General features: G+C 43.9%; 1 protein-coding gene across 1 annotated transcript in view; it reads left to right on the top strand.

Annotated features, from left to right (window-relative positions):
- EIF2AK3 (eukaryotic translation initiation factor 2 alpha kinase 3) overlaps positions 1–24,507 on the top strand; it is a 74,532-nt gene that overhangs the window by 44,431 nt on the left and 5,594 nt on the right. The window contains exons 7-16 of the mRNA XM_020979069.2: positions 1,253–1,393; positions 1,826–1,948; positions 3,033–3,253; positions 3,755–3,867; positions 7,919–8,041; positions 11,585–11,734; positions 13,502–14,276; positions 17,705–17,872; positions 20,519–20,620; positions 24,141–24,203. Coding sequence (XP_020834728.1) covers positions 1,253–1,393; positions 1,826–1,948; positions 3,033–3,253; positions 3,755–3,867; positions 7,919–8,041; positions 11,585–11,734; positions 13,502–14,276; positions 17,705–17,872; positions 20,519–20,620; positions 24,141–24,203 — 1,979 coding nt within the window. The remainder of the gene's footprint in view (positions 1–1,252; positions 1,394–1,825; positions 1,949–3,032; positions 3,254–3,754; positions 3,868–7,918; positions 8,042–11,584; positions 11,735–13,501; positions 14,277–17,704; positions 17,873–20,518; positions 20,621–24,140; positions 24,204–24,507) is intronic.

Below are 24,507 nucleotides of genomic sequence, written 5' to 3'. Positions count from 1 at the left end.
TGTTTAGTATCCTGACTCGTGTTCTGATATGGCCACTTATCATATCTCCCTGGCCCCTTGTGAGAGGGAGGGGGAATGATGGGAAGGGACTGTCTTGTCTAAATTTTGTTCATGTGGGGACCTATACCAAAGAAGCTTGGTAAATGTAGAATCCACATTCATGTTTTCTAACCATTTATTCAGCCACAAATTTGAAGAAAATTCTGGTGTTCCTATGTATGGCCAGTGAAGGACTTGAGTTTTTAATATGGTGCTTTTCACAATTGCAGTAATGATCATTTTAAAATATTCTTGAAAATTATTTTCTAAACTTCCTCTCCCATAATTACTCCAGTAGTCTCAAAAAAAGGGTCAGTACTTGAAAATAAAATATCACCTTTTACTTGCCTGCTGCTAAACAGCACTGGAAGAAATAGTGTAACCGTACTGGGTCTACTGGCTGGTGGGGCCCCCCTGAGTTGTGTCATAGCGTTACTTTATATTTGATTTAATCTCTATCCCAACACCCACTGTGGTGTTTGAGATGCTTTCTTCTTTGCTCGTCTCGTGCGTGACTTGTCACTCCCACTCCCCATTAGATGATTCTCGTCTTCCAAGAGTCTGTAATCTGAAATATGGGTCAGTACCTTTGACAAGCCAGCATCTGGAGGGAGCATTACTTAGGAAATATATGTAACGTTTTGTTCAGATTAGACAAGGAAGGGGCGGGGAAAGGATGAAACTCCCTTTGATTACTTGCTATGTACTGTAATTTCTCTCCTGGTGAGATTAAATTCAGGTTGACAAACATTTGCGAAGCCCCTTCTCTGTGCAGGGTGCTAGCTGGCAGGTTACAGAGACAAAACCCAGTGGTCCTCACCCTGGTGAGGGGATGGAGCACGTACGTAAGTAACTGATGGCACACACGGACATGTGCAAGAGTGAAGCCACAGCAGAGTGTGATTCGAGAGATCCAGAAGCAGCTTCCGTCTGTATCTTTTGGTTGGACGTTTGCAGATGAGAATCGTACACCTCAGCGCCCAAAGGAGCAGAATGCAGAGTTATTTATGTTTTGCATTCAGTTCTGACCATCAGCCGAGGTCCACAAGAAGTGGTATTTTCTAATATCAGCAGAATAACTTATTCGCCAAACCTGAGGTCTTTGTGTACTGTGCGGCTTCTCTTAGAAACATGCCGCTCATGGGAGAAGAGCTGAAAAATAGCCCTCCTTCACGTTGTCAGTGGGATCGTTGTTGTTTGCTTCACCCTTTAGGGATGTACAGAGGTCAGCTGTACCTGCAGTCATCAGTCAGGATTTCAGAAAAGTTTCCTACGAACCCAAAGGCTTTGGAATCTGTCAATAATGAAAATGCAATTATTCCTTTGCCCACAATCAAATGGAAGCCCTTAATTCGTAAGTAATAAAAACATTTACCCCATTGTACAGCTTTAAGAGTCTCACAAGTCCTAGTCATTGCCGTCTTTGCTGTGGCTGTTTAGGCGTTTTATAGATTTAAGACCCTCTCTGTATGATACTGAAAGATCAGGTTTTACTGATGAACTGGAGGGCTAAATGTTCACCTTCTTTACAAACCGATTTTAATGGTAAAGTGCAGATTACAGCTTTTTTATGTTGTACAGACAATTGTTTCTTTACTGAATGTTATGGTTCATAAAATGTGCTTTAACATGCTACTTAAAAGTCTCTTCACCATTAATAATTACGAAATATTCAAGACAAAAACTGTATTTCCTCAGCAAAAACCTATTTAGAATACTTAACTATGAAGGAGTTTTCATTCATGTCATCACATATGATTGAGACTTTTTCCCCTTCTATTTGTAGATTCTCCTTCTAGGACTCCTGTCTTGGTGGGCTCTGATGAATTTGACAAATGTCTTAGTAATGACAAGTTTTCTCATGAAGAATATAGTAATGGTGCACTTTCCATTTTGCAGTATCCGTATGGTAAGTGTGAATATCCTTGGTATGAAGACATTGAGTTCTCCTCCTCCATGATCGTTAGATAACAGAAAAAATGAGAATTGGTGGATAATTGTCTGATTATCACATGGTCTTACTGTAAAGGCAGATAAAGGAGATACAAAGAAGTTTTGGAGGTAGAGCAGTGAGGGTGGGGTATTTTTTCTTGAGCATAAGTTTAGCATATGTAGCATGATTTTTTTTTTGGTTGGGACCTGTAATTTTATTGATATAGGGAACTCCTGAGTAGAAAACACCTGCTGATGTAGTATCAGTAACATCTAGTTTCTGAGGCCCTGAGGCACTAAGAAGTTACATATTCAGCACGTGTCAGAGGCCAGCTCTCTGTCTCCTCCACCATCCTGCCTCAGAATAATGATCAGAGTCGCAGAGGTGGAAGGGGCATCAGAGGACAGCTAGTCTGTCCCATTTCAGAACAGGAGTCCCCTTAAAAAGTCCCTGACAAGTGGTCTTTCTTAGGCTTGTATGGGTGTTGGAAGACACACAGTAAAAGGGAGCCCACCAGTGGCTGACAGGATGGACGTGGCCTTGATTATCAGGTTATAGCCTGGTGAGAAGTTAGATGGAGGATGGTGAGCTGCTAAGGCAGAGAAATAGTTGTGTTTTTCTTCACCAAAACTGATAAAAAGGGAAGTGTTCTAAGTTAAGTATGTTAGGATATTGTGTGTTGGTGTTTCAACAATTCCTAAAAGAAATAATGATTTGTCCACTTTGATGCTCTAGGATTTCATGGTAGAATGAATTTAATGTACGAGTTACTGACCAATGAAGGAAACTTCAGGGGAAGCTCATCTTTGACAAAGTCTTAAGTGAGCCAAATGGGAGTGAGCTGGACTGTTTGAGTTTATTTAGACCTGCCAAAAAAGGATTCGGTGCTAAATAGATAGACCTTTAGCTTCAATTAAATACTCAGTTGTAGATGAGCTGCTTGCAGGCAGACTTTAAAACAGAAAGATAAAATTAGTTCATTTCATCCTTTTTTATCTCTAACTTATTACAAGTGATATTTCAGTTAATCTTTTTGTATGAATGTCTTTTTTTTTGAAAGATAATGGCTATTATTTACCGTACTACAAGAGAGAGAGGAGCAAGCGGAGCACGCAGATTACTGTGAGGTTTTTTGACAGCGGCAGTTATAACAAAAACACCCGGAAGAAGGACCCCGTCCTCCTCCTGCACTGGTGGAAAGAAATAGTTGCTACCATCCTGTTTTGCATCATAGCAACAACTTTCATTGTGCGACGACTGTTCCACCCGAATCCTCATAGAGTGAGTGGTTTTAACGGGATTTATTTGAAAGTTTTATGGACATAGAAAACCTGTACAGATTTTCTTTACCCCTCCTTTTTGTATTTGCTTTGGTGTCATAGAGTTTTTAGATCTTATACTCAGACAACGTAAACTGGAAACAGCAATTGGCTTTTATATCATTGGAAGCATTTCTCTTCATTGACAGCATAGAATGATTTTTCAAGCATTAGCCACACTAGTTGTGCTGCAGATACATCTGGCGCCTCTATAATTAAAATTTTTATTATATTGGCATGGCCCTCTAATGAGTAGTCTCAGTCATTTGCTTCCCTTTATTTCTGGGAGGGGTGTTTTGTAGTTATGTAAGTCTTAGATATGTCTTAGTAGGTTGACTCTCATATGTTTGGTACATTTCATAGTTATTTTGGATAGTATCATTTTTCTTGTTGTTGATTACTGGCTTTTATTAGTACCGTATAGAAATGCTGATGGGACAACTCTTTTTTTCATCAATGTCAGCAAAGGAAGGAATCTGAAACTCAGTGTCAGACTGATAATAAGTATGAGTCCGTAAGTGGTGAGGGCAGTGACGGCAGCTGGGCCGACTCCAAGTCCTCTGGATATACATCAAGGTAAGAGTCCAGTATCATCATGTTAGAGATGTACGTTTCTCCTGTATGATGAGAGCACACTGTATCTGAGAAGAAACGATAGTGAGACCTAGTATGACTTGACTTCTGCGCTCAATTATCAGCCACTTAAATTTGTATCTGCTTTTGCTAGAAGATCATTGGATAGCCTTTAGTCTTTACGCGTTGTTTGGAACCTGATGTTTATCCTCTCAAGCAGCTTAATCTTTTAAGCACTATTTATTTTTCCTGATGCTGTGTGTGGGAAATAAGAAGTGAGAAAATGAGAGGACTTTCACAGATGGAAACTGAACATTTGGCACAGTAGGTAAGGTGGGGAGAGAAAGGTGCAACCCGGGTCAGAGCATGTAGTCAAAACCTTTCATTTCTCACACAAAGAGCCTGAAGGGTGAACAGGTAGGAAGTAGCAGAGGTTCCCTCCACTCTGCAGGTTGTCCCCTAACCAAGGGAACAGAATAAATACCTTTATAGAAGGTGATGAAGTAAGGGCAGCTAGGTGGTGCAGTGGATAGAGCACCAGCACTGGAGTCAGGACTTGTTCTGACCCTGAGTTCAAATCTGGCCTCAGACACTATACTAACTGTGTGACCCAGAGCAAGTCACTTAACCCCATTGCCTTGCCCAAAACAAACAAAACAAAACAAAAAAAGAAGTGGTGAAGTTACATTCAGAGGAAGATGCGCTGGCTGTGTGGCTCCTGGGTTTGCAATTCGGCCTTTGATTTTTTGGGGTCAAAGGAGGTAGTAAAAACATGGATAATTGGAATATCAGGTAGAGGCGGCCGGGTTGTTGGGAAGCTGCTCAATCAGCCAGTGAACTGCTCTCTCTGCCCGTCTGTTCACTGAGTTCTCATTGTTTCTTAGCATTTGGAATAGAGAAGGACGAGCAAAAGCTGAAAGTCCTGCCACCTTAGTGTTTCAGTTTGGCATGAAAGTTACAGTTAACATCTAGAATGAAGCACTCAGTCCTCACACATTCCGTTATCTATTCATTCTAAATGTCTGGAAGGGCAGACTGGAGCTCAGCTGTGAAGGATTTTGTGGCTTCTATTTTATCGTCGAGATAGGGAGCCACTGAAAGTACTTGAGTACGAGAGTAGCTTATGGTTTTGGGAGATTATGTTGGCAGCTGAGTAGAAGAGCTTTGGAGATGGGAGAGGCCAGAAGCAGGGTGAAGAGTCAGGAGGATGTGGCAGTAGATGAGGCAGGAGCTGACGAAGGTGATATGGGGGTCTTGGTGGACCATCGCATGAGTCAGCAATGTGATGTGGCAGCCAAAAAGCCCAATACAATCCCAGACTATGTTAAGAAGGGCCTTCATTGCTGTGAATAGAGAGGTGGGAGTCCCACTGCATTCTGTACTGATCAAACCTCACCTGCAATAGTATATTTGGTTCTGGGCCAGGACATTGGTGCCCAGAGGAGGGTGATCAGCATGGTGAAGGGCCTTGAATCAGTGATGTAGGCAGACAGTTTAAGAGAAGAGAAGGCTTTGTGGGGAAGACAGTTATGTTCAAGTGTTTCCAAGGCTCCTATAGAGGGGGGAATCAGACTTGTTCTGTTTGACACCAGAAGTTGAAGAGGCCCAATGAGGCTGGACATCAAGAGAAGCTTCTTGACAAGTAGAGCTGTCCCAGAGTAGAATGGGCTGCTGTTGAAGGTAGTAGCTTCTCCCTCTTTTGAGGTCTTCAGGCAGAGGCTGGGTGACCACTTGTCAGGTATATAATAACGGTCCTTCTGTGTATGGGTTGGACTAGAAGGGACCACTGAGGTCCCTTCCAACTCTGTTTCTGTGATTCTGTAGCTAAGTCCGAGGTTGTGAACCTACATCTATTAGGATTATGGTGGAGTTTTCCAGAGAAATAGGAAGGTGTAGAAGAGGGAAGGGTCTGGGGGAAAGAGAGTGAGCTTCTTTTTGGAGGTGATGAGTTTGTCAAACCTATGGGAAATATAGGGGTGATGTATAACAGATAAGGAGTGACACAGGCCTGAAACTCAAGATAAAACACAGTCTGAGACTGGATGTATACAGTTGGAAGTTGTCTGTGTAGAGGTAATGATGGCACCATGACAGCTGATGGTAGAAAAGGCCCAGGATAGAGCCCTGGGAGCACAGCATTAAGGGTGGGAGGCAGAGGGAAGAGTCAGACAATTAGGAGGAGAATCCAGGGTGGTCTGCAGAGCCAAAAGCTGCGCACAGAGAGATCCAGGAGCATTGTGACTCTGTGACTGAGAAAAGGCCGGCAGATGGGAGAACAGCTGAGCTCATTGGTGAACTCTTCTTGTGTCTGGCTTCTGGTGAAAATGTGAATTCTGAAATAGCCCCTCAGTCAAGCAGTCATCAAATAAGAGGTTAGGGAAATGAGGGGTCTTAATGAGTAACTCTGAAATCATTGAATGTTTGATAGTGGGTTGGGAATAGGCTGGTCTGCAGTATGTGGACCTTTCTAATAGTTGTAATCCCCGTAAGTAAAAGGAGACGATTATCTGTTTTCATAAGATGAACAGTGTCTGCATAGTGGGCTGTCTTTCATGTCACGTCCTCCATTAACAGGACAGTGACTGAATGCTGGTTTTTTTTTCAGAGGCAGGGATGGGATGTGTAGGGAGGCACACATCTCTTTCATCTGTCCCTTTGTGGCCAGGGACTCACATTTTGAGATTAACTAGTTCCAGTGAGGGAAGCAGATGACGGCTGTAGTGGCTTTGCTTTGTGCGCCCGCAGAGAGCTGAATCTGTCATTTCCCCACATCAGGACCACGCTGTAGCCGGCTGAATTAGCCAGCCGAGCCGGTGTGTGAAGGCTGTAGATGAGAGAATCCTGAGAGTTGGAGGGGACTTCAGAGGACGTCTTGTCCAGCGCTCTCCCACCACGTGCCAATGATCAATTCTGGCAGTGTTGAGTAGGACTGGTAATTAGAGAGATCATCAGCTAAAAATAATTCCGACATAATGGAATGAAATCCAGTTTAGATCTATGTACCAAGACAAAGAAGGAGACAATGCTACTGAAAAACTGTCTGGTTTAAAGCAGCAGTGAGAGTAGGGAGCACAAGTGTGTAGAGAGTTGAGGAATTCGTGTCTGTGCTCTGAGTGATAGGACAGAAGAGCACAGATGAGAATTATTCCCAGTGAAATAGAAGCTTGTTTTCAGATTCCCAAAGAAGATAGAAAAGCATTTGCTTTGCAGAGAGACAATAAAGGGCATTGGACAACTAGGACGTGTGTTTCTGTAGCCTTGGAAGTCGGATAGTGATGGCGGGCCATATTGATGTCATGTTTCTTCATTTATAAAATGCATCAGTAAACAGATCACTTTCTATCTGTGGGCACTTGGCCAAGTAAATAACATTTTGTTTCCTCGACTGTGAGATGAAGGGGGAGAGCTGATTTATAAAATCCCTTTTTTGCTCAGTAGCATCAATCTTATCTTCCGGACCAAAACTGATTTAAAGTTTTTAACAAAGAAGACAAGAGGGTGTAAAACTTAGAGTCATGATGACAATCTTTTATCCTTTTCATCGTCACATGGAGGTGACCCTGGGTTTCCAAAAGCTAAGCCAGTGGAGGGCAGGCCTCTGGCAGGGCCCCCCAGAAGCCTCCAAGTGTGAGCTCAGTGACGGACCGCACTTATGTTGTTCAGGGACCAACTTTAAGGTGGAGAGGCTCATCACTGACAGCCACAGCAGCTCTCACAGACCATTCTAGAGAGGTTGCGATCTGCATTGGGGGAGGGAGTAAGTACTCACATCAGTGAAATCACAGATTCTTGAAATATCGGTGGTAACAAAAGATAACTAGTCTACCTTTTTCATATGGGTAGCCTGAGTGAATTAAGTGGACCAAAGTGGTAGCTGTGTCTTTCTGTGTGGATAAGAAAAACAGGATTGTGAAGTAGGGAGGATCACATGTAGTGGGTATGATGAGTTCTCTTCAGCGTTTAGGCTTCTTGTGCGTTGCCTCCTAAGGACGTAGATTTGGGCTCTTCCTGCATTTTTACTATTTAAAGCATGTTGTTAAATTTTCATTTTCAGATATCTAACAGATTTTGAGCCGATCCAGTGTATGGGTCGTGGAGGATTTGGAGTGGTCTTTGAAGCTAGAAACAAAGTTGATGATTGCAATTATGCCATCAAAAGAATCCGTCTTCCCAATAGGTAATGAATGTTGACTCTATAATAAAGTTGGGGGCCATTCTTTGTGAGAAAACCTTCATGTGAGGTAGTGTCAGATTGCCTGGAAGGCAACATAGCATTCTTGTTTGAGGCTAGTAATCTGCCGTCATTAGTTCTTTATTGAGCTCTTCTACTAAGTCAGGTACTGGGAAGATATGTAGAAAATGGGCATTGTTATCCAGAAACCAGCATTAGAAGGAATTGTCACCAAAAAGCTCCATCCTCACCCTTCTGGATCGCTCTGCCGCTCACTTTCTCTGGAGGCGCTCCTCCCTGGATTATGTCATGGCCTTCTCTCCTGGTTCTCCTCCTCCTTGTCATGCCATTCCTTCTCAGCCTGCTTTGCTGCATCTTCATCCATGTCATTTCTGCTGACTGGAGTTGGCCCCCAGGGCTCCGTCCTCGGCCTCTTCTCTTTTCTCTTTGTATGCTCTCACCATCTCCCATGGGTTTAATTATCATCTCTATGTAGATGATTCCTAGATCTATTTATACAGCCCAGTTCTCTCCTGAGCCTCAGTCCTACATTACCAGCTGCCTTTTGGACATTTCAAGCTGGGTGACTACCAGATATCTCCGACTCAACATGGTTGTTCTTCAAAATGTCCTCACTTCCAGGGCCATCACTGTACTTCTGATCACCCAGCGTTACAACCTCAGTGTCACCTTCAGCTCCTACCCCTCCCTCGCCTCATCTAGCCAGTCAGTGACCAGATCTTGTTTTTTCTACCTCCACAGCATCTCTGGTCTATATCCCCTCCTCACTCACTCACACACAGAGCTAGTATCCTAGCTCAGTTCCTCCTTATCTCTGGGCCACTCCTGCGTCAGCCTTCTCCTTGGTCTACCTGACCCAGTCCATTTTCCACATCATTGCCTATATGATTTTCCTAAAGCAGGGATCTGATGGTGTCCTCTCCCTACCCAGCAAACTCCTGGTATCTATAGGACTGAATAAAATCTCCTCAATTTGGCATGCAGAGCTTGGCACTGCCTGCCCTGCCGTATTTTGTACAATTGCTCTCTTCCAGCCCTCTGCCATATTGGCCTTCTTGCCGTTCTCACACAATGCTTCAGCTCCTACCTCCGTGCCTTTGCATTTGCTCTCCCCTACACCCTGAGTGTTTTTCCCTTTAGAGTACCAGATCTACATATCAAGCCCCAGTCTGTCCCTTGAGATTTGTCCCTATATTGCCTATTTGACTTTCGATATCACCAAGACATTTCAAATTCAACTGTCTAGAACTGAACTCATCATCTTATTTCAGACTTCTCTATTTCTGTCAAAAGCACCACCGTCCTTCCAGTGCCTCAGGTCCATAACTTAGCATGAAACTCTCCTCTTCTCTCTCTCACTCGTCTCACATAGCCACTCAGTTCCCCAATCTTGCCCTCTCCACGCATCCAGCCCCTTCTTCCTGCTCACACAGCTTCCACATTAGCTCAGTCCCTCATTACTTCTCACCTGTGTTATTGCAACAGCCTCCTCACTGGTCTCCTGAATTGTCCAAGGGTACAGTGACCACGTGACTCTCCCACTCCCCCAACTCCAGTGGCTTGCTGTCGCCTCTCGAATACAGAGGCCCTTCTGTGCAGCCTTTAAGGCCCTACAGAGCCTGCCTCAGCCCACCTTTCCAGCTCTACTGGGTGTTGTTCTCCCTTCTGCATTCTGTAATCTGGCTACACAGGCTTCCGTTCTGGTCCTGAGGGCTCATTACACCACATCTCTTATCTCCTTGTCTCTGCATTGGCTTCCCTGTGCCTAAAATGCATGACCTCTACTTCTGACTCATAGAATTCCTCTCTTCCTTTAAAATGCACCTCAAGGGGCAGCTAGGTGGTGCAGTGGATAGAGCACTAGTCCTGGACTCAGGAGGACCTGAATTCAAATCCGGCCTCAGACATATAACACTTACTAGCTGTGTGACCCTGGGCAAGTTACTTAACCCCATTGTCTAGCCAAAAACAAACAAACAAACAAAAATAAATTTAAAAAAAAATTAAAATGCTTCTCAAGTACCATTCAATCCAAACTAATAAATATTAAGCACCTGCTAGTGCCAGACACTGTGCTAAGGTGGTGGATACAATTAATAAAAAGAAAGATGGTACCTGCCCCCAGTGAACTTACAATCTAAAGGGGAAGACAACACAGAAAAGGAGGCAGGGAAGCAGAGGGCTGGATACCAGAGGGCATCTTACTCTCTGTAATTGACACCAGGCAAGGCAGCAGATGCAAGGTGGAGTGATCTGAGAATCCGGCGTCTGCCTTCTCTAATCAGGGCCAATCAGGGCTTAAGTTAGCAGCATGGTGGCGAGTTTAGAGGTGATGAACTCATCCTGGGAGGGGCAGCTTGTTCCATGAGTTCAAACCAGTCAGGGCAGCAGAAGCAGATGGAATGAGCTTTGCCACTTTTTACCATCATCTGCATGAAATATTCCCACCAACTGCTAGTGCCCTCCCTCCTGGACTACATTGTATTTAACTGCTTTGTGTGTGTGTGTATGTGTATGTATTAACTTTGTATTTATACTGTATATGTTACATATTTTTATACGTAGCCATTATGTGGCACATGGTTACATACACACATACATATATACATACATATATATAAAAAAATTGTCTTGGGGCAGCTAGGTGGAGCAGTAAATAGAGCACTGAAGTCAGGAGGACCTGAGTTCAAATCTGGCCTCAGACACATAACACTTACTAGCTGTGTGACTCTGGGTAAGCCACTTAACCCCAATTACCTTGCCAAAAAAAAATGGTCTCCCCCATTAGAAGGTGAGTTCTGTGTGAGTAGGGATTGTCTCATTCATTGTATCCCCAGCATACAGCAAATTGTCTGGTATACAGTAGGGGCAGCTAGGTGGCTCAGGGATAGAGCACTGGGCTTGGAGTCCGGAAGAGCTGAGTTCAAATCCAACTTCAGAAACTTCCTAGCAGTGTGACCTTGGGCAAGTCACTTAACCTCCATTTGCCTTTGGAGAAGGAAATGGCAAACCACTGTAGTATCTTTGCCAAGAAAGCCCCCTGGACAGAGGTTCATGCGGTCAAGAAAAGTCAGACACGACTGAAATGGCTGACCAACAACTTCATAGAGATCGATTGATTGGTCAAGGAGGATCAAGCAAGAATTTAAAACTGTAGAGATTGATTCTTAAAAGCCCAGCATAGGGATTGACCTGTAGTAAGCTCTTAGTGGATACTGATTTGGTGAATGAATAAATAACTCCATCATTAATCGAAAAAGCCCTTTTTGAATGAGGAATTGTTTTCCTGCCACATGACAAGGGCCCCAAAGAAGAAAGACCCTTTAAGGCGTTTTCCTGTCTTTCTCTTAAGACTTGCAGTTTGAAACAGAGAAGTGAGGATTACTTAATCTTATACCCGTGAGTGAAATATTGTCTTTCTAATTGGAGAGTGAGGTAAGGAGGCAATTTAGAAAATCGGGTTTTTGTTGTTGTTTACGATGAATTTGTCAAAATGAACAACTCAGTGCTTTACATCTTTAATGACAGGGAATTGGCCCGTGAGAAGGTGATGCGAGAAGTGAAGGCTTTAGCCAAGCTTGAGCATCCAGGAATTGTGAGATACTTCAATGCCTGGTTGGAAGCACCACCAGAAAAATGGCAGGAGAAGATGGACGAGCTCTGGCTGAAAGATGAAAGGTGACCTCCTCGCTAATGTTCTCTTCTCGGAAGGCTTTCCCTTTGTCTGAAGGAAGATTGTTTACGTATCTTAGGGGAGAATTCTAAAAATTGAAGAACAGCGGCACATTCTGGCTCTTAGTGGTCAGGCTTCTTATAACTTCCTGACCACTTGTCAACCAAATCTTTTTGTAATTAACAAAAATATATATTGATATCTGTTGTCTTTAGATCATTTTTTTCCTGAATATATCCTGCTCACTTCCACTACCTAGTGAGCCACTCCTTATAACCAGAATGAAAAACAAAGAAAAAGGCAATGCAGTGTAGCAAAACTAACTAGTGTAGTGATCAAGTGTCTAAATTTACTCCATATTTTGTGCCTGTAGGCCCCAACCTCTGCTAAGAATGGAACTAGATACATTTTCTCACTGCTCTCTGAGGCCAAGTTTGGGGGGTGTATGTGTCTGTGTCTGTCTCTGTGTGTGTACACACACATACATATATATACATATGTACATACATGCATATATGTGTGTTTGTTTTCTTATTTGCTTTTGAGAACAATTATTTTCCTTAGTATGGCCCTCTGAAATTTAGTTCAATGAGAAACTAGCAAATGATGTTTCTCAAGTATAAAGCATTCTGTGGGCTGCTTTAATTCCCTTCATTCACATATTCATCCTTTTTTTGTGCTATCTTTCACTTTGGAAATTAACAGTGTTTTATAAGTCTTCTTAAGTACTTTTGGACTGCACATTTTAAAACCGAGACCTGCTGGGCATTTTAAATAAATGAAATCCTAACAAGGAATTAGCTGCCTCCCCCCCACCAACATGTGGTCAAATGAATTGGCTAATTTTATTTGTACAAAATATGCTTTAATGGATTTGCTGCTGGCTTTAATAATGGATTCATTCTTTCCATGCTTGAGCAAAAAAGTAACCTAATATCCTCAGGAAGGGATCATGGCTATAGCTATAGATTACTATAGCTATAGTGAATAGTGCAAAAGAAAAAATCTGGACAAGATCAACAAAATAAATACAAACAGTTAAGGGAGGAAAGTTTCTCAAATAATAAGGATGTACCAATTTCAGATCCTATACACCAGCCCCTTCTCAGCTGAAGGATGATAAATGGAGCATCTCTTAACGTATGTGTTCTACTCACTCAGAGTATTGATCCATTGGGTTTAGTTTAGCGTGCTTTCTTCAGAAGTAGCCCCATCGTGAGATTGTAGGCCTGCTGAAATATATACACCGCCCCCCCCCCATTACCATTTGAATCATTTCAGGGGCTCTGGGAATTAGGCTGGCAAGTGGCTAAATACACATTTAACAAAATGGGTAGGGAAGACAGAGAAGCTAGGAATGGACCAGTTCAGGGCTATTTGTGACGCTGTTCTGGCACAATCCAAAGTGGACAGACAACTCCTGAGATTGGTCCTTGGGCCCAGACATAAGGGTTCCCCAAGAGAGTTTTCAGCTAAAAAAACAAAACCTTCCTTCTGTGGCATGATAGCCCCTGGTGATTTCTTTTGAGACTGTAGCATAAGAAAAGCCTTTTAAGTTGACTTGTCCAAATGGATTAATAATATGGAACTCACTATTTTATGCTTCTGTCTTTCATTTTAAAATCTTTGCTGTTAGCACCAGATGGTTTAAATATGTGACTGATTGTTTCAGAGTGCTCCATGCATAGTGAATCATTAATGTATCGTACAAAGGGTGAAAGAAAGAGGGGTCTTAACGCAGAACAATCTCCCCTGTCTTTATTATCTTACAGCACTGACTGGCCTCTCAGCTGTCCCAGCCCGATGGATGCGCTGTCAGTCAAAATATGCAGAATGGATCCGTTCTCCACAAAGGAACATATTGAAATCATAGCTCCTTCCTCTGAGAGGAGGAGTTCATTCTCCGTAGAGGTTTCTTACGGCCAGGAGAGTTCTGACAGTCATTTCTCTCCCCTGGAGTTTTCTGTTACCAGTAATGGGGATGTGAGCGGCTCAGGAGACCCTGGGGTGAACCTGCAGGACAGCTGCCTCACAGACTGCGGCGTCGAAGATGACACGATGGACGGCAATGATGAGGGCCATTCCTTTGAACTCTGTCCTTCCGAAGGCCTTCCTTACAGAAGGTCCAGGGACAGAACGTCTTCTTCCATTGTGTTTGAAGACTCTGGCTGCGATAACACCCCCAGTAAGGACCTCAGACCCGTGGCATTGCACAACGGCACCCCGTGTGCACGCAAGCTCTCCGGGGTCCAGCAGTCTGAGTGGAAATTTTCTTCTGAAAGCCCTTTGTCCATTTCTCCTCCAAGACCGACAACCTTAAGTTTGGACCTCACTAAAAACACTGCTGAAAAGCTCCAGCCAAGCTCACCTAAGGTGTATCTCTATATTCAAATGCAGCTTTGCAGAAAGGAGAATCTCAAGGACTGGATGAACCAGAGGTGTGCCCTGGAGGAGAGAGAGAGGGCCATGTGTCTGCACATCTTCCTGCAGATAGCAGAGGCTGTGGAGTTTCTGCATAGTAAAGGACTTATGCATAGGGACCTCAAGGTGCGTATCCTAGAAGCGCATGCCACCTTAGGGGTTGAGGGCCTTCCTCTTCCTTAGATCATTTCCAAAGGAGCTACCCCAGGAATCAGGAACCTGTTTTCTCATTTGTGAGGGTGGGATGATGAAGGATGTCAGGATCTCTCTCTAAAGTCCCTTTTATCTCTAAAGTACCATGATCCTGCTCCCAATAGATCCTCTTTTGTGGGATTGCATGAGAAATCTCTTCCTACACGGTTTGGGGTCCTTTCCAAAGGACATTGCTTTTTCCCAGGGCAGGCCGTGCCGTTGAGAACGTCTGCCTGCCCCGTCTCTGCTTCTTCATGTAGTTACTGTCAGATGAGTGGGTTCTTCCCTGTTCCCTGATGCTTTCCATGACCTTTGGACGTTGCCCTGCTCGCTCATGGCTCTGCCGTAGGGTCAGGAGGGAAAGGATGTGGAGATAGAATCCGTCTTTTTTTTAAAATAATTGTCAGTAGCAGTGGCCAAAGAAGAGAGCCCCCAGAACTTTCTGATAACTTCATGCTTATGTCTCAGAAAGATTAAGTTTCCCTACAGCTAAACCTACTTCAATCATGTGTTTCAGTCTTAGGCAGCAGCAATGGCGAGAGCACAGCACTGTCTGCCTTAATGTTCCTGCTCCTTTAATTATTACTAATAGCAGTAAGAATGACAATGGATGTGTACATAGCATCTTAGGTTTTCAGCATACTGAAGCTGCACTGTGTCATTTGGCCCTCACCACAACCTCCCCTTTGTCCACAACATCAGCACTGGTGTGATCTCTGTTTCATGGATGGGGAAAATGAGGTTCAGGGAGTTTGAATGACTTGTCCATGGCCACACAGCTGGAAAGTATCAAAGTGGTACATCTGTATTTTAATTGAGCAAGTATTTCTCACTCACCTTGGATTGCCTGATGCTTTTTACTTGCTGTAAGTGAACTTTTGCTTTAGCATAAACTGCTTTGCTCCAAATGATCATGGCTGTGTTTGATAGGTAGGTATGGTCAGTTATCAAAATAACATTTTTAATTTAAGCTTCTTAAGTAAACAAGTGTCATAGGTCCAGACTGCTTGAATTTTTAGCTTCTTTTCTGATCTTACAGATTTTTGTTCCATGTGAAGTGATCAGTGTATGGGTTAGAATTAGTTCTTACCACTAGTTCTCAGTTTTTGCTGTTTCACATTTCCCATGATGCTTTTTGGCATCACTCCATAAAGAGCTAAACTTCATTTTTTGAGAGGCAGCATAAGATATTAGATTGAGAAGTAGCCTCAGAGTCAGGAAAATGGGTCATCCCTTCCTTTTTAAAGGAATTCACTTCAGTATACATTTATTTAACTTCTGTTATGGCATAGCATTTGGATAGAGTTAGGGTGGCAGTCAGGAAAACTCAGATTCAAATCCTACCTCAGACACTAATTGCGTGACCCTGCTCAAGTCACTTAGCCTATAGATAACTTGGGCAACTCCCAAGGACTTACCTACTTAGTCATAATGTTCTGTACATAAGTAGTTCTAGAAAAAGAAATCATAAAATTACATGTTAGAATAAGACTCATTGTCCACCTGCAGCAATAATAATGATAATAGGGTTTAAGGCACCAGTGATGTAGCAATTTTAATTGCGTGTAAAAAACTAAGACGTACTTGTGGTTGGCTTGGATATTCCTTAGTTGTATGAGTTATAGAATTTAAGAGCTGCAAGGAAGCTGAAACAGTAATTCCACTTCCTTCCTCTTATAGATGAGGTAACTGAAGCTAAGAGTTTTCACCTGGTGTTTCTTGTCTTGGGATGAATCCTTAAAATCTTTTCTTTTCTTTTTTTTTTAATCAAAGCTGGACCTCCCTGGACAGTTATAACAACCTGGCAGGGGCACGTAGGTAGCTGACTGGGTAGTAGTTGTGACAGGCCAGTAGGGATCAGGAGTCACTGCCCGGCACTGAAGGTCAGGGGCCAACCAATGGATTCTTGGGTTGGAAGGAGAAGACCAAGGGAGGAAAGAAAAGGACATTTTTAACTTCAGAGAATAATAACTCTCAGGCTTCACAAAATAACTGCTTATTGCTTGGGTAGAAAGAGCCAGCTCTGTAAATGTACATTTCCCATGATCAGGGAAGGTAAAAAGGGAAGTTTTGTCAGGTAGCACTATTACTGTTCTGTTTTAGTTTTATTCAGGGAGACTTGTACCAGACACTAGTTGGACAAAATGGAGGTGACTTTGGTTGATTGATTGATACTCTCAACAGTATCATGTTTGAGGTGTGCCTTCTTTAACGAAATACTGCAGAATTCCAGGAAGAGAGTAAAGGAGCCTCTTTCCCATTGTGTTTGCTTTCTAGAAACCAGGTTATCCTTCCTGGAAGTGAATCTGTGCAAAGGGGCCTTTTTGTGTTTCTTGGGGTCCATTTTCATTCCTCTATGAAAGGATTTCTAGGGTTTGAGAAAAGAAAGCACAGCAGAGTCCTTTTAGCTTTAGTTGAGTAAACTCTGCATTCTGATATATTCAGTTCAACAAGCAGTTATTAAGAGCCTGCACTTGAGGACCTAGAGGGCCACAGGTGGCCTTGAGGCTGCAGGTTCCCCACCCCTGGCCTACTACATGCCAGGGACTCTGCTAGACACTAGGGATAGAAAAACAATCCCCGTCTATACAGTCTAAACAGGCAGGTCCCTCTGACATTCCCTGGCACCCGGTGTTCTAGTCACTGTGATCTGCTCCTGCCTTTTGGCCAGATTAATGCCTTTGCCGTGGAAGGGGCCTGGTAAGAGAAATGATGACGTTATAATGCCAGTCTGGCTACATGTTAGCTGCTTTGGTGCCCAGGTTGTTGAGGGGGAAACTTGAAATAGTGGTGAAAATAAGTTATGTGGATTTTGTCATTCTCTGCTTGTGAGTAGATCTGAAAAGAGATCTTAATTGGTTTGGGGTGTTTGGATACTGGTAGAGTTGCTCATGTGCCATCATAAGCTGATTGGTTTCCTTTCAGTATGCTTCAGGGAATTCTCAGGATAGGGTTTATTTTTTTTTAACTTATGTATTTACAGAGAAAGTGAGAGAAAAGAAAGGAGGGAGAGGACAAGTGCTTGTGGTCCAAAAAGCAGCGTAAGAAAGTTCAGAGAGCAAACTCAAGGAGACTCGTCTACTAATGATGTAGAGGGGTCATGCTTTCTATCAGTAGGAATACACAGGGTAGAAGGACTGCATTTCCAGTCACAGATATTTTGGAGTAAGAGATTAATTAAGCATCATTGAATCAGTTTTCTTTTTCTTGACAGGCCACATTCAAAACCACTACCCATTCATTCACAGTTGAGAGTGGCCTGTGCCTTGGATCAGGTTCACTCTTCTTTCCAGTAATCCCTCTGGGTGCTAATTTTCCATTGTTTGCCTCTCTCCTCACTCCCTCTTCTGCCATTTTCCCAGCCTTCCAACATATTCTTTACAGTGGACGATGTGGTAAAGGTTGGTGACTTTGGGCTGGTGACTGCCATGGACCAGGATGAGGAAGAACAGACGGTTCTGACCCCAATGCCTGATTATGCCAGGCATACAGGACAAGTGGGGACCAAACTTTATATGAGTCCAGAGCAGGTAAGATGTTTTTCCTGAAACTTGGGCCAAGAAAACCCCTTGGAAGTAGAGTAAAAGAGATGCACTGCTAAAAGTCCAAAGGCCCCTCGGACTAGCTTCAGAAGGCAAAGACCTGGTCAATGTGGAATGGAGAGGAACTGCTTCACTTCTTCTTTCCACCAGCTCTGTTCTGTGTTAGTGGCTGCTGGGAGATTGGTCTAGGCAAGGTCTATTGATCAGGTCTAAGATGGCCCTCTATGAGGAAATTTCTCAAATGGTATGCTCACCCTCTATGAATTACCTGGCCTAGGTCATAAGAAGAGCAAAAGACTCATTTTTGAAAGTTTTTTCCTTTGAAGCACAGCTTCTTGTTATGAATGCCATTGGACTATGGAATAACTGCAATTCATTCATAATTCTCACTACTCAAGGGAGGATTATAACGCCAGTGGCAGTCCCCCTCCCTCTCCCTATGCCAGGAAGTAAAACCCAGAGTCTCTTCCTGTGGGGTGCTAACTCTAAGGTCTGAACTCTGGGAGGACATGAAGGGCGGCTTCTCTTTTCCTTTTCCCTTGTGCCCTCATTTTTGCCACATTATGTCAGGAAGTTATTTCACATTTCTGACAGCCCTGGGTGAGGCACAACTTCTCAAGGCTCTGGCCAATCCTCAGATTATATACAATGCAAAACAGTTGCCAATCTGCATTGATGGATGAATTTTCCTCACCTGGGAAGTTTCCCGTACAAATGAAATCACAGGGCTGTGAGGGATGGAGGTGAGGAAGGGAGTCATGCCAGGCATGGGACAGCTGGGCAAAGACTTGGGGGGGGGGGATGGAGAGTCATGCATAAGAAACAAAGGGAAGACCGTTTTGGATGGATCTCAGAATGTGGTCAGACCCACGAGGGAGACTTCTTGACTCTCAGGCTGACGCTTGCCATCACTCCACACGACCTCATGTCTGGGTCATTTTTTCATATATCCACAAAGCAATGAACCTCACATACACATCTTCCTCAAATGCCTCTTAAGGCCCACCCAAGTTCCCAATGGAATTGGGAAGGGCATCCAGCAGCTTCAGTCAGGATCAGGGGACAGAAGAAAGGGGAGGGGCAGGCAACTCGACCATGTCATATGTCACTCTAGGAAAGGGGATGGGTGTCATGAGGATGCAGGGGGCCTGTTTCCATGACCTTGTGGTGACACTGTGGTTGCCAGTGTAAGAAATACACCTTTGGAGCCTTCAAAATGGTGGCAATAGCCTCAAGCCCCTCTTTGGCAATTTCAGAGCTGTAGACCCAAAAGAAGCTTCAGTCTCCTTCTATCACCTGCTTCCTTCTTCAGTACTTATATACCCAAATCTCTGCCATCCTTTAAAAACAAAAAACCCTATTGTTGTGTTTAATTATTTCATTTGTGGCTGACTCTTGGTTACCCCGTTTGGGGTTTTCTTGGAAGAGATACTGGAGTGGTTTGCCATTTCCTCCTGCAGCCTATTTTACAGATGAGGAAGCTGAGGCAGACAGGGTAAAGTGACTTGCCCAGAGTCACACAGCTAGTAAATTTCTGAGGCCAGATCTGAACTCAGGAAAATGAGTTGTTTTAACTCCCAGCCTGCACTCTGTGCGCTTTGGCACCACCTAGCTGCCTGTCTTTTAACGAGTCAGTGGTAGCTTGGAAGACAGTCTCTAATGGGACAGCCCAAGGATGCATGCTCCTCCCGGTGTGGGCACTTTTAACATTTTTACCAGGGACTCAGAATGAGTGTCATGCTTGTTGGATTTGAAAGTGGCCCAAAGCCCACCTGGGTATTTGAGCGTCAGGATCCAAAAAGCTTTTGATAAAGAGTTGCAACGTTAGGTCTAATTAGGCTAATGAAATTGAGATAAGGGTTCAGGAATTATTTGGACAAGTTAAAGGGGAGGTGGAGGAGCCAGCCATTTGATTAAAAAGCCATTTGATTTGAATGAGCTCCAAGCTGACTGTGAATCAACAGTGGGATATGGCGATCACCAAAGCTAATGTCGTTTTAGTCTGGATTGAGGAAAGTGGCGCCCAGGACTGAGGAGGTACCCATCCCGATGTGTCAGGCCTGGCTGTACCATGCCTGCAGGTCTGTGTTTAGTTTGGGGCACCAATTTGAGGAAGGGCATTGATGAGCATAAGAGGTTGCAGAAGAAGGTGTGTTGGATGGTGAAAAGCCTTGAGGTCATGCCAAATGAGCGTTGGTTAAAATAATTAGGGAAATTTAGAAGTTGCAAAGAGACAAATTTGGGCTTGACGTTAGGAAACGCTTGCTCACCATCAGAGCTGCTGTCCTAAAGTGGAAGGGCCTGCCTTGGGAGGGAGGAAGGGAGGAAGCTCCCCAGTCACTGGAGCCACCTTTCTGGCAGGTTATAAAGGGGCTTTGTGTCCAGGTATAAGCCAAATCGGAAGGTTCCCAAGGCTCCTCCCAGCTCTGGGCTTCTGAGACACTGCATGACCTGTGGAGAACATACTTGGAGGATTTTTAGCTCCCAGCTACATGATAAGAATTTTTATGCTCTTAATTAACTGTCCTTGCTGCTCTGTGTGGGCTAAGAGGTAATATTGATGCCTTTTTATTCACTGATTTCCTCATCGATATTGTTTATTTCACTAATTCCCCATCTCATGTTGGATTTCAGATTTATGGGAATACTTATTCTCATAAAGTGGACATCTTTTCTTTGGGCCTGATCCTATTTGAACTGCTATACCCATTCAGCACTCAGATGGAAAGAGTCAAGGTGAGTGTTTCTTTTAAAAAGAGTGAAATAAAATAATGATAAAAGATATAAGAATAAAGTTAAAGGAAAAACTAAATTCTTAAAGTAACAGGCTAATCAACATTAGAAATGAAACATGACACAAGGAGGGAAGTCACGTCAAGGATGAGATTACTCTGGGAGAGTTGTAATGGTCATTAATTTAGAATTATTTGCACAAATTTATGTTCAATTTCAGTTAAATCTTTAGCCTTTAAGTTATGGCTAGTTGAATTTGTTTCCATGTTTTTGCTTAATCTTCTTATAATTTACCAATTTGTTGAATATGTACTGTGTGTCCATTAAAATACGTGAGGGAGACTGAACTATAAACCTTATTCTCATCCATCAAGAAATTTACCCTCGAGTTAAGGAAGGGAAAGGAACACATGGGAAACAAAAGAATAAGTGACTTATTGTGATGAGATGGTCCCTCAAACGATGGATTTGGAGAGTCACAAGAGCAGGTTAAGGTGTAAACCTTGATTGAGTCCCCACTGAGTTCCAGGAATGTGTGAGGCCCTGGGGCCACTAGGACAACGGTGAAGCCATCTGTCCTCCAGAGCTGACCCCTGTGTTGTTGACTGGGGCGAGGATGAGTCTTCTGAGAGGTTCACTGGCCCTTTGAGGGAGCAGGGAGTGTACCAGAGTCCCAGTTACTGCAGGGCAGCCCTGGGAGCTCCCCAGGAGCCTGCCTCAGCTGATGGTGCCATGTAACACGAGCAGAGGCCTGGAGGAAAGGCCGGGGGAGGGATGCAGGGAGAGAGCAGCTCAAGTAGGGGGTGTGTGGGGGACAAGCACTAGGGTAGTCAGATGGGGCTGCACCCTAAAGGGCAGCTTTGTGTGGTGGGCAGTACCCCAAACTGGCATGGGCTCTGAGCAGGGTCTGTTCATGAGAGATGGCGTCTGCCCTTCTTCACTGAGGAGAAGGGCCTATAGGCATGGAGAATGGCGGGCACTGGTCAGCCTGCACGGAGGGCTTTGTTAGTTTGGCTGAGCTGCTTTTTTCCTCATTCTTTTCATTCTTTGCTCTAAGGGATGGTTCTCCTGAGATGGAAAGGTGTGGGGAAGCGGGGCAGCACTCAGAGAACAGGACTAGATTCAGAAAGGAAGAGGGTGCAAAAACAAATAACAGTAAATGTTTTAAAGGGATCAGTTGGGTTTGTGTTTTTCAACCCCAAGGCCTAAAACAAAAATAACATTTTCAAAATATAATTAATTCACTCCTAGCAATGATTATGTCAAAACTAGCCATTGACCCTTAGACTACATGTGTAGCTTTGTGTTAAGTCACTTGCTTTTTCTTACCCCCTTTCAAATGTTCCCAGAGAGCTTAGGCAGAAAGTGAAGATGACCCCCAGTGACCATCTTCTCCTCACCAATAAGCCTCTCTCATTCCTTTGCCACCCAATCAGAAGTTTACCTAGGAGGTGGGAGAGCACGTCTCTTTCTAAATTCCTTTCATGATATTTTTACTGCATTTTAAGATGAGGAGTAGTGATTTAAAATGAAGACATCTCACCTCAGGGCTGTCTTCTGGTACAACTGCCTCATTCACTACTTTAATAATTTGGTGTCATGAGATTGATCTCCTTCCTCTTTCATCTCCTTTCCTTTCTGTCTTCACCACCCTTCACTTAAGGAGATGACATCCCCCTGATGATCTCAGACCTTGATTTGGACAGGGCAGCACTGAGCGCTCCCGACATCCCTGATTCCACTTTCATCTGGCTCTGGCACGTTTGCCTTAGTGAGAATGCCTAATTACGGTGGTTTACTAGGTGATCAGATTTCCCTGACAGCAGAATATGCTCAGAGTCCCACCTCCAGCAGGAGAAAGCCACCACGGAATCCTGTCTGCCGTGGGCCGCTGAACTGTCATTCTCCACCGGAAAATGTTTTGTTCCCATTAGACTCACTCAGTTATTCTGCTGGTCTCCCCTTTGATACCTGTTTTTATCAGTTTATATTAATGCCTTTTGTTTTTACATCCTGTTGTTTACGTCCCCTCTCCTCTAGGAGCCTTCCTTGTAAAAAACAAAAGAACCTGTTCAGCAAAACAGCCCCCAAGTGTCCTCCCGCTCTGACGGTGCGGGCAGCATCCCACCCCCAGGGTCTCCCACCTCTCCCACGGAAGGAGGAAGCTGTGTTTCCTCATCTCTTCTCTAGGGCCAAGACACATCTTTATAAAACTGCAGTGCTGAGTTTTGTTTTATCATTTACTTTTTGTTTACGCTATTGCAGTCATCTATGTTGTTTTGCTGATTCTTCTTACTGCAGTCTGCACCAGTTCATACAAGTCTTCGAATGCTTCTCTGAAGTCTGTAGGAATATTCCATTGTGTCCACGTGCCACAGTTTGTTTAGCCATTACCCAGACATTGGGCTTGTTAGTAGAAGCACTTAAATGCATGTTAGCAAGCAGGACCCACAGGCCAAGGAAGGTCTGGTTCCAGTGCTTAAAAACCACAGAGCTAGTTTTCAAAAAAAACCCTTTCATCGAATTTAAAACAGTGAGCTCAAATCTACGTTGACAAAAAGCCTTACTTGTTAAATCTAGGCTTTAAATTTTAGTTCTTTTAATTCAGTGCATTTCCAAAATGCCCTTCACTTTCTGCAGCCCAGAGCCAGGCTTTTCTCTGGGCCTTGACCACCCTTGGGTGCAGGCACACCTCTCCCCCCAGTTCCTTTGAGTTTCTCCACGGTGTAGTCATGGCGTAGGTGACTCAGCATTCTGGCTTACCCTTTAAAATGGCTGGATAAATAAATGCCTGTCCAATTCCACTAGGGCATCGGGCTCAGAAGAGGCAGGGATTGTGCAGGCCACTTAGTCCAAAGCCCTCACTTTTCATATGAGGACACGGAAGTCTGGCAAGGTGACATCACTGGCCATGGTCACCTCAGAGCCTGGACTCAAGCCCACTATACCGTGCTGGTGCCTTCTGAAAGCTAGTTTTCCTTGTCAGGGAAGGGAGGGAGGGAGGGGCACAAACATGCATATAGCTCCTCTATGTTCCAGGCCTGTGCAAGGCACCTTTACAAATATTATCTCATTTGGTCCTCACGTCCAAAGATGATATAATATTGGCATGAGGCTTAGTGAGTAGACAGCTCAGGAATGTTTCTCCCCTGGAGGGAGGTAATATGCCTGTTCTGGGTAAATCCACGAATGATGGACTCTTTGGCAAAAGCCCTTTCATCTCTTCTGATGTCCCGGAGTCAGAGCCCTGTGTCCCAGGCTTTTCCTGTACTGTTGGGATCTGATTACATTTGTTATTTGCCTGGGTTTGATCCCTCGATGCAGTGTATATTGGGACTCTGCAAAACAGAAACAGACGATTTGGGCAGGAAGAGATGTCAAGTTTCCTTTGATTTCATTTCACACCTTTCCTCTTGGTCATTCTAGCCGTCAAAAAAGTTTGGTTTTCAAAATCTTTAGATCTATGATGGGACAAGAAATACAAGGGTGAGAAGACACTCAACACTTCTTTTTTCTTTTTCAGACATTAAGTGATGTAAGGAATCTCAAATTTCCACCACTGTTTGCTCAGAAATATCCTCAAGAAGTAAGTATGTGTGGACTCACTCATCCGACTTGTTCTTTAGAAGCCCAGGCCAGCACAGCTGGAAAGGACCTCTTGAGATCATCTTGTCCAGGGGTGGGGACCTACATTCTAGTCTCTCCTCCCCATTCTGTAGATAAGCAAATTTAGTCTCAAAAACCGAAGTGACTTGTCCAAGGTCGCTGAGTAAGCACTGCAGATCTGGAGTGAGAGCCCTACTCTCTTGATGCCTGATTCAGTGAGTTTTCCCGTGGTACCATCCTGCCTCCCACACATAACATTAAGTTACCTGCTCCACTTATTCTGG

The sequence above is a fragment of the Phascolarctos cinereus genome, unplaced genomic scaffold, assembly GCF_003287225.1.
Source record: "Phascolarctos cinereus isolate Bilbo 61053 unplaced genomic scaffold, phaCin_HiC Scaffold_2;HRSCAF=192, whole genome shotgun sequence".
Lineage (NCBI taxonomy): Eukaryota > Metazoa > Chordata > Mammalia > Diprotodontia > Phascolarctidae > Phascolarctos > Phascolarctos cinereus.
Note: the sequence above shows the minus strand (reverse complement) of the source record. Positions and strands in the feature narration are given on the sequence as shown.